At 40.9% G+C, this 10,521-nt stretch overlaps 1 protein-coding gene across 6 annotated transcripts in view; it reads left to right on the top strand.

Moving 5' to 3' along the window:
- Nucleotides 1-10,515, top strand: part of MBTD1 (mbt domain containing 1) — a 56,371-nt gene extending 45,856 nt beyond the window's left edge. For 4 of the 6 annotated variants that reach the window (XM_017853945.1, XM_017853950.1, XM_017853948.1 and 1 more), the window contains 2 exons: nt 3,011-3,202; nt 9,237-10,515. In XM_017853945.1, the coding sequence (XP_017709434.1) occupies nt 3,011-3,202; nt 9,237-9,355 (311 nt within the window). In that variant the 3' untranslated portion in view covers nt 9,356-10,515. The remainder of the gene's footprint in view (nt 1-3,010; nt 3,203-9,236) is intronic. The other 2 variants (XM_017853946.1, XM_017853947.1) reach the window with 1 other exon arrangement.
- The last annotated feature ends 6 nt before the right edge of the window (nt 10,516-10,521 follow it).

The following is a 10,521-nucleotide window of genomic DNA, read 5'->3' on the forward strand; positions in this document are numbered from 1 at the left end:
AAGCATTTTCTAAAGCAAATATATATATAAATATTTACATTAAATGACCCAAATAAAAAATTATAAGTGGTGTCACCAACTGAGGTACGGCTTTGTTGCCAAAGTTTTTTTTAAAAAACTTCCTGAGGCCAGGCGCAGTGGCTCACGCCTGTAATCCCAGCACTTTGGGAGGCCGAGGCGGGCGGGTCACCCGAGGTCAGGAGGTTGGGACCAGACTGACCGGGGGGGGGGAAACCCTGGGGGTAAAAGTTCAAAGCCACCCGGGCCAAAAGGGGGAAACCCCCTCTCTCCTGAAAAAAAAAAAAAAAAAAAAAAAAGCCGGGCGTGGTGGCGGGCGCCTGTAGTCCCAGCTACTCGGGAGGCTGAGGCAGGAGAATGGCCTGAACCCGGGAGGCGGAGCTTGCAGTGAGCCGAGATTATACCACTGCACTCCAGCCTGGGCAACAGAGCAAGACTCCGTCTCAAAAAAACAAAAAAAAAAACCTTTTTGAATGTTGGAATTGAGGATAAGGAAGTGTAGTGCCGTATTAAGCAGCAGCTTTCACTCATGGTGCCGCCGCCTCTTATTTTTTTCTATTACTCAGCAAACAGTTTGTTAGAAAGTTTTCTCACTAAGCTTTAGTTATGCAAATAAGTATTTGGGGTTTAGAAACCTGTCATCTATTGCAGGCAAACTGATATCAATATCAGATGGGCTATAAAACCTTTTGTTTGTTTTTACGTTTGCCTTGGTAGATTATCATATTCTGGCTCTGTTGTTTCATCTTATAGCTTGTTGGTCTTTTTGAACTTAAGATCATCTGTTAGTGGTATATTCTTTGGTAGTGCTTATTGTGCAGAAACAGCTGATGAGCTTCATTGGTCTAGCTTGCTTTGTAGTAGGTTGTGTTCATGCCACGAAGGATGGATAATTACTAACACTTTTGAGAATAAATATAAGGGTCTGCCACAAGGATCATATACACTCTCTAGTCTCAAAAGCCTCTTTTCCTTAAGATGTGGTAATTCTAGAGCAGGAAAAGCAGCACTGATTTCTGCTTTAAATCTCACCATTTTCAGGGACTACTGTAAGTAGTAAGAGTTGGACATTACTCCTTGCGTTTTATCTCTGAGTATGTAGTATATTAGGAAAAGTCTTAAGTTTTGCTGCATGTGATTTTGGTTTGGCTCTTGAGAACTGAATCTACTCAATAACAGCTTAAATCCCACATCATTTTACATAGGAATACTGTGTGGCTTACATTTATCTTTTAGTTTTGATTTTGTGAAGCGTAATTTTTTATTGCTCTTACTTGGTTTATTCTATCATCTGGAAGAAAACAGACGTAACTCAGTCACAAAGATAAGGATCCTTCCACTTTTTTTTTTTTTTTTTTTTTTTTTTGAGGCAGGATCTTGCTGTGTCTCCCAGGCTGGAGTGCAGTGGTGTAATGTTGGCTTGCCACAACTTCCGCCTCCCGAGTTCAAGCGATTCTCCTGCTTCAGCCTCCCAAGTAGTGGGATTACAGGCATGCACCACTACTCACAGCTAATTTTTATATTTTTAGTAGAGACAGAGTTTCGCCATGTTGGCCAGGCTGGTCTTGAACTCCTGACCTCAAGTGATCCACCTGCCTCAGCCTCCCAGAGTGCTGGGATTACAGGCATGAGCCAGTCTACCCTGCTGATCCTTCAGCTTTCAATATGATTAATGTACTATACTTGATTCTTCAAAATTTGCAGAGTTCAGAGTATTTCTTTTTGGTTGGCAAAAGCATTGTATGTGTCTTGGAAGGATTATATTTATATTTGTGTAGGAAACATTATTTGAAAAGTGTGTAACTTTTTTTTTTTTTTTTTTTTTTTTTTTAAGATACGGACTCACTTTATTGCCCAGCGTGGAGCACTGTGGTGCAATCATAGCTCACTGCAGCCTCGAACCCCTGGGCTCAAGCAAATCTCCCACCTCAGACTCCGGCATTGCCCAGCTAATTTTTTTTATTTTTTGTAGAGATGGATCTCACTCTGTTGCCCAGGCTGGTCTTAAACTCCTGGCCTGAAGCCATCCTCATTCTTCTGCCTTGGCATCCCAATGTGCTGGGATTACAGGCATAAGCCACCATGCCCAGCCTGATAAATTTGTTTCAGAATAAATCAGATTGCTTAAGAATGTGCAGGTAGCCGGGCGCGGTGGCTCAAGCCTGTAATCCCAGCACTTTGGGAGGCTGAGACGGGCGGATCACGAGGTCAGGAGATCGAGACCATCCTGGCTAACACGGTGAAACCCCATCTCTACTAAAAAATACAAAAAAACTAGCCGGGCAACGTGGCGGGCGCCTGTAGTCCCAGCTACTCGGGAGGCTGAGGCAGGAGAATGGCGTGAACCCAGGAGGGGAGCTTGCAGTGAGCTGAGATCCGGCCACTGCACTCCAGCCTGGGCGGCAGAGTGAGACTCTGTCTCAAAAAAAAAAAGAATGTGCAGGCAGTAAGCTTTGAATTTGGAAGTACTTTTAGAACAAGAATTGTGTTTTCTAAAAGAGTGAGTTGTGCACTAAAAAGTTAGGGGAGCACATTTCATACCAATAATATCCTACACCCAGATAATACGTTTAAACTGTTTTACTTTGATTTCTCCCACCAGTGTTTGGGCTTATATGAGCTATGAAATGCTACCCTAAAAGTCGTGTTTTAAGACCCTTTCTTTCTTCCTTTGGGTTTTTACCCCATCTCAAGCAGAGACGTTCTTGAAAGAAATTAGCCAGCTGTTCTTAAAGCTCTCTGTAATTCATTTTACTTTGTCTTGTTTTAAATTTGAGAGTCAGAACTAGTATTACCAAACTCTCAGAGAGTAGAAACAATCTCCCCCAACACACACACTCACTCTCTCTTCCTTGTTTTCAGAAATACAAACTTTGCATAATTGGTTCTCTTTTCAGAGTGTCCTGTGCAGCACAGCTTTCCTAGTTATGTAATGCACTTTTCTTACCACACATGTAAGTGAAAGCTTACTTTAGTCTGACTTGATATTTAGAGAGGAAGATGCCAATTGGGAAGAAGCCTGTCAGTTTGTCGAGCCTGCCCATGACAGGTGGGGTGCGGAGGAGCTTCTCTGGTGACGAAGAGTTGACTCCTCCTCCATATCGAACCCTTCCAGCACAGACAGCCCCGGAGGCCTTCCCACCTCCCAGCACTAGCCGAGAGTTCAGTCCCAGCCTCAAACCAGGTAATTAGTCACATCAGCATCTCAGGTACTTCAGAGGGTAAAAGTACTGGGTAGGGTGGTGGGAGACAAAGCATGGTCTGGCATGACAGATGCTGACTCATTGAATTTTTTTCTTTTTCTTTCAACTAAAGAATTCATTTCACTAGTCCTTAGTAGTCACTTCACTAAGACAAAACATCAGGGAAGGAATTTTACTTTGTTATAAAATAGTTCCGAGCTTCAGATAAGGGTAGTTGGAATTGTGAGACAACTTGGAATATTTCTTGGTTTTGAACATTCCGCTTTGCAGAATTGTATGTGACTTGACCTGGGAACAAAGTGTGTCATTAGGGATAAGTCTGATTAAAAAGACAGAAAAGGCTTTGTTCATAACATTTCATAGTGTCTCATTCATGGAAAGGATGTGTTTTGAGTTCCAGTTTAATTTTAGTTTTGGCAGTAACATTGATCACAATCTTAGTTGAATAACAAATTTGGAAATTGAATACCTGCATAATTTTTTTATTTCCGTAAGTTCATGATTATGTATGTATAGTGATTTAAGTAGTCAGTGGCATTTGATTTGACTTTAATTGGTTAGGCCAAGGTAGTAGATTATAAGGAAGACTACAGAAGGCTTTGCCCTTTGTAATTACTAAGAACAAGCATGGTATTATCATAGGGTATGAGGACTTCACTTAGGCATGATGAACTTCAGGCCTGAGTACAGATCAGATCATACAGCTTCAAAGCCAAAGTTATACCTGCCTTGGCATATGTTCTGCCATATGCTAACTATTGCTTTTAGACTAAATTGTTTTCTCTAATCAGCATTCTTTAAAATGTCTTGTATGTTGAAAACCTAGATGAGACTTTCGTTACCTAGCTCTGTTTTCTTCTCATTCTTCTGTTTGCTAATATTTTTGCACCTATGGGGGTTTTCCTGTTTGTTTCCGTTGTTGGTTGGGGGTTTTTTTTGCCATTTTAGGATATGTTCTTTAGCTTTTCCCTCCTTCACAGTGTATTAGGCCACCTTGCCCCCTTCCCACTCTGTTTCTCTGAAGATCACTGTGATATTCTTACATCCAGAGGAAATTACGCTACTACTTTTGTATGAAAAACAAATTAGGATTGTAAATCCAATGTTACCTGCTCTTTAACGGAAAAATGTTCAAAGTCTAAAGAGCGTTCCAGTTTCTTTTCTTGTCTAAGTTTTTTTATTTTTGCACTTATTTATGAAATAGTCTTGCATTACTTAATTAAGTATGGATATTGTGAGTTCCAAATATATTTGAGCTTTTGTTGGATCTTGGATGTATTTTCTTTAAGCATGAGGCTGGTTTTGAAGATGTATGTCACATTTTGTGATAGGTTACTGATTCATTTCAAACAGAACATCTGGCACTGGCAAAACCCAAGAATTTAGAGTAGACCTACTAGATGGAAACTACCCGGCCTCCTACGTGACTTCCTTCTTCCACTGGTGTCTGTAGTATCTTCTGAGCTATGGCACAACTGGTGGGGCTTGGTGTGATTTTTCTCTGATGAAACTAAGTAGGGACTGCATTGCTACTTTAACTATCTGAAAACTATGGTTTAATTAGCGGTTGAGAGAGTTTATTATTTACGGGCTTGTAGCTGGAAAAATGTGATTTCGGTTAGCTTATCTCCTGAAATGTTAGTGATTAGTGTCAACAGAGTGACTTCCTTCTAAAAACAGAGCTAAGAAAAGGCATTTGTGTGGAAAGTGACTTTCAACCACAGGATTTGTTTTATTTCATCCATCATTTATTGAGAAGGCCTGGAAAGGAGAAATGATTCATGTGAAGCTAACCAGACAGGCTTTGTTTTAGATTCCATGAAAACAATGAAACTTTGCATTAAAACATTGCACATCTGAGTGAATGTTTCACCTTTATCTTGAGTTACTTTTTTTAGCACATCATTTTCATATTTTAACATGACTAGAAGCATAATCCAGAAATTTGTTGTTAGCAGTAATGCATATAGCTTCAGGATAGGCTTTAGAATCTCAACTTACCTTTCTTACATTTTTTTGAAAAACATGCGTTTGAATGAGCTTGATCTTGAAGCACAGTAATTCTTTTCTCATTCATTTAGCCATCCAGTCATCATAGAACAAGATACTGTTTTAATCAACCTTTTATTGTGGGTACTGCACCTTTAATGAAACTTGGGTTTTGTTTTCCTTTCCATGTATGTATTTTCTCGGTATTGTTAAAATGGCCCTCATGCTGAATGACTGCACGCTGGCTAGATTTGAAGGATAACTGTCATACATTTGATGTCATTCCTCATAAAAGCATTTTTATTTATATTAAGTAATTTTTTTGATGAAAGGAAGAACTAACTGCACAGGCTCGTTTGCTGTACCTTTGAACAGTCTGATGGGTGTTTGCTATGATTATATGCATAACGTATTCACTTTTCTGTCTTTGGCCTGTTAAATTTTTGATCACCAATGCCAAAACCAGTACCAAATAAAATAAATTGCCATCTCTTGGCCAGGCACAGTGGCTCACACCTGTAATCCCAGCACTTTAGGAGGCTGAGGCAGGTGTATCACCTGAGATCCGGAGTTCAAAACCAGCCTGGCCAAAATGAGGAAACCTCATCTCTGCTAAAAATACAAAAATTAGCCAGGTGTGGTGGTACATACCTGTAATCCCAGCTACTTGGGAGGCTGAGGTGGGAGAATCACTTGAACCTGGGAGGCGGAGGTTGCAGTGAGCTGAAATTGTGCCACTGCACTCCAGCCTAGGCAACAGAGCGAGACTATCTTAAAAAAAAAAAAAAAAAAAAAAGATGATTCTTTAAATTAGCAAGTAAGATGTCAGCAGCCATTATTTTTATACTAATTGCTTATAACTAAAATCAAGACATCGGCCAGGCACATCTTTTACTTTGTCTTGTTTTAAATTTGAGAGTCAGAACTAGTATTACCAGCCTCTCGGAGAGTAGAAACAATCTCTACAAAGTGTAATCCCAGCACTTTGGAGGGCCGAGGTGGGAGGATCACAAGGTCAGGAGTTCAAGACCAGCCTCACCAACATGGTGAAACCCCATCTCTACTAAAAAAATAAAGACATGAAGTATTTTTTTGACTGTACTATTTGACTTTAAAAGTTGTAGCAAATTTAATATTGTTCCACATGACGACACTGCCATTGCTTCATGAAAAACTTAAATCCCATACTACCTATCCAGATATTCTGCTGAGTTCTCATTCTCCTCCCCAATTGACTTTTTTCTCTGTATGAGCAGTTTCCCATTTACATCCCATATATGTGTATCCTCTCACTTCATTTATTAATGAAAAGATACATAATAGAGAAAAACGAAGAACTTTTACCCTTGCTCTGGAGCCAGATGCCTGCAGGGGCTGGTGTTACCTGTGTGAGTATTGTGGGCAACCTGAGCAGTGAACTCTGTGGTGGACAGAGATCTCAGGCTGCCCAGATTAAGGGGGTAGTAAGTAGCCAGTCAGTTCCCAATGATCACAGCTCTTTAAGGATGCTGCACTCATGTTTCCAAGTCTGTCTACTTTTCAGATTTTCATGTGAAATCTCTTGTATGGAAATATTCAGTCAAATACGTAAAGAACCATTCAAATGTATAAAGAGGCCAAGCACGGTGGCTCATGCCTGTAATCCAAACACTTCGGGAGGCCAAGGTGGGTGGATCACATTTGGCTAGGAGTTCAAGACCAGCCTGACCAACATAGCAAAACCCCATCTCTACTAAAAATACAAAAGAATTCGCCAGGCTTGGTGGTACACACCTGTAATCCCAGCCACTCGGGAGGCTGAGGCATGAGAATCACTTGAACCCGGGAGGCAGAAGTTGCAGTAAGCTGAGATCACGCCACTGCACTCCAGCCTGGGTGATGGAGTAAGACTATGTCTCAAAAAAAAAAAAGCACAGGGCCCAGGCAGGGGTGGAAAAAGCAGTTTCTGACTTTTGATTTAGCAGATCCATGTATGCTAAAGAAGTTGGGAAAGAAGGTAGCATTGCTCACTATGGGACTAGATTCCAGTGGATGTGTTAGCACAAAAGACCGCCTCATCTGTTCTTTAAATTGTTTGAGCTCAACTATGGTTAGACAGTAACTTTCTCACTCTGTCGCCCAGGCTGGAGCACAGTGGCGCCATCTCAGCTCACTGCAATTTCCACCTCCCGGGTTTACACCATTCTCCTGCCTCAGCCTCCCGAGTAGCTGGGACTACAGGCGCCCGCCACCATACCTGGCTAATTTTTTTGTATTTTTTAGTAGAGACAGGGTTTCACCATGTTAGCCAGGGTGGTCTTGATTGCTTGACCTCGTGATCCGCCCGCCTCGGCCTCCCAAAGTGCTGGGATTATAGGCATGAGCCACTGTGCCCAACCAGACAGTAACTTTAAGAAACCTGAACACAGCCAGGTGTGGTGGCTCACGCCTGTAATCCCAGCACTTTGGGGATATGAAACTGAAAAACTGTTTTCCATACTAAAGACCTACAGAAACATGGCTGTACTATTAATCTGCTTTCGTTAAAAAGTAAGTCATCAGATAAGAACTCAGGCAGGCACTCAGCGTTGAACTGGCCCCCTGCCTTGTCCTCCCACATAGCTGGGACTGTAAGCATTAGCCACCACACTCGGCTCAGGAGTTTAAGACTCATTTTTGTTCGTAGGAGAAGAGGTGTACACAGGCTAGAGTGCAGTGACACAATCATAGGTCACTGTAATCTCGAACTCCTGGGCTCCAGCAAGCCTCCTGCCTCAGTCCTGAGTAGCTGGGACTACAGCCTTGCACAGCCATACCCAGCTTTTTTTGTTTGTGTTTTGTAGAGCTGGGGATTTGCTACATTGCCCAGGCTGCTACCACATCCAGCCCAGATTCACTTTTTTAAAATGTATGTTACATCCTTATATAATTTATAATTTTTTAATGTTTTGATTTAACATCAGATTTATATCTTTTTCTTCAGATAATCTTTTTAATAAAAGTACTCCTTGGGGCCAGGCGCAGTGGCTCACGCCTGTAATCCCAGCACTTTGGGAGGCCGAGCCAGACAGATCACAAGGTCAAGAGATCGAGACCATCCTGGCCAACATGGTGAAACCCTGTCTCTACTGAAAATACAAAAATTAGCTGGGCATGGTGGCGGGCGCCTGTAGTCTCAGCTACTCAGGGCAGGGGGGAGGAGGAGGGGGGCGGGGTGCTGAGGCAGGAGAATCGCTTGAACCCAGGAAGCGGAGGTTGCAGTGAGCCGAGATCACACCACTGCGCTCCAGCCTGGCTACAGAGTGAGACTCCATCTCAAAAAAAAAAAAAACTCCTTGGGATTAATAATATATTACAGTCATATTTATTGTGTTGGTAATTAAGATTGTACTTAAGAGGCCGGGCGCAGTGGTTCACGCCTGTAATCCCAACACTTTGGGAGGCCAAGGCAGGTAGATCACAAGGTCAGGAGATAGAGATCATCCTGGCCAATATGGTGAAACCACATCTCTACTAAAATACAAAAAATTAGCCAGGTGTGGTGGTATGTGCCTGTAGTCCCAGCTACTTGGGAGGTTGAGGCAGGAGAATCACTTGAACCAGGAAGCACAGGTTGCAGTGAGCCGAGTTTGCTCCACTGCACTCCAGCTTGATGACAGAGCAAGACTCCATCTCAGAAAAAAAAGATTGTACTTAAGAACCATGAAAGAACTATATCGTTGTTTGTACAAACATTGACATAAAAGTGAATACTTGATCACAAAATTCTCATCCCAGTCAGATTAGTGAGCACCATTACTCCGAACACTTCATTGAAGATGTCCATTGTGCAGTGTGCATTATGCAGTACTGTTCCTTTCAGAATGTTTCTTAACTGCTAATATACTTGAAAATTAACTGAATGCTCATACTTTAGGGATTTAACTTGAAGTTACTGAAGAAATGAAGAAGTCTTAATAACTGTAAAACTGATGGAACATGAAGATCACAGGCAATCTGAGTACTCTAGAGAGCCTTAATGTCCATATGTTTCTCTCTCTCATTCAGTGACGACACTGCAGCTGAAGGAGGAGTTGCTGGATGGAGAGGATTATAATTTCCTCCAAGGAGCATCTGATCAGGAAAGCAATGGCTCTGCCAACTTCTACATCAAACAAGAGCCATGAGGTGGCTCAGAAACTGAGGGCGGGAGGGGAAGGATTTTACACAGGACTGATTTATAATCAATCCAGCTGTACAGGGGGCTATTCTACTGGGACATTTTGCTAAACATAGAAGATTTCAGTTCCAGATTTTTCAGGTGGGTGGGGAAACTATTTTAGTCGGGGGGGCGGGGTGGGAAATTTTCAATTTATAAAGATGGACAATTTTTGTGTTGTATTTGAAGCTTTTGAAAGAATTTTGTAATATTTTCCAAGTTTGGATTTATGTGCATTGTTAACAAGAACTGAAATTCTAACTTTTTTGGTAAGATTAAAGTTTAGGTAGCAGGATTGAAGGAAATGATTTAAGAAGGATATAGGTGTTAAATGCAAATGAACTGTCATTACAAATGAACCTTTTTGGTACCTGTTGGGAGATTTTGGGATTTTTAGAACTTAGGCCAGTCACATCTCCAGCTTCCTTTGCTGCAGAAATATGCAACTGAACTCCTTATGGAGGAGAGGGGTCATCACCACATCGGTCATGGAAGGGGTCATTATTTCTGCTTGTTGGCATTTTATTGCAGCCCATTTTAAATGTTTGTACAGAAATATTTTTCATTCTGTGAAAATTTATTTGGAGTTCTATATGAAACTGGAAGAACTCTGGATACTTTCATATGTTCTCTTTTAATTAAAAAAATGATTAGAATTATCCTAACACTAAAGTGTTAAACTGGAATGGTTGACAAGATATACAGGATCTCAGTCTACATGTTGAGGGGTTGGGGAAAATGCAGTGTTGTTCTGAGTTTATTTTCCTTTCTAAAAAAATACCCCACGAAAGGGATACTGATCAGTTCTCTGCCATTTCCCTCTGTCTGTGAAATAACAACTTGGTATAACCACAACCAAAAACAGATGTTCTATATTAGGAGAATTGAATCGAAAGTTATTCAAAGCCAAAATAAGTTTAGATTTCAAAATCATTCCAGCTCTGCTTTTATCTATCTTGGATTTGGTAGAAAACTAATTTGAAAGAGAATTTAATTTTCTTAAAATTCCATATATATATATGATTGTCTTTAATTGTATTCAGGATTTATTTTAATAATAACTGATTTGGACCATGTTGAACATTCCCTGTTTTAAAATTCACATGACTTCTTTTTAAAAAAAAAAAAAAAAAA

This window comes from Rhinopithecus bieti, unplaced genomic scaffold, assembly GCF_001698545.2.
Source record: "Rhinopithecus bieti isolate Rb0 unplaced genomic scaffold, ASM169854v2 scaffold_35856, whole genome shotgun sequence".
In the NCBI taxonomy this organism is placed as follows: domain Eukaryota; kingdom Metazoa; phylum Chordata; class Mammalia; order Primates; family Cercopithecidae; genus Rhinopithecus; species Rhinopithecus bieti.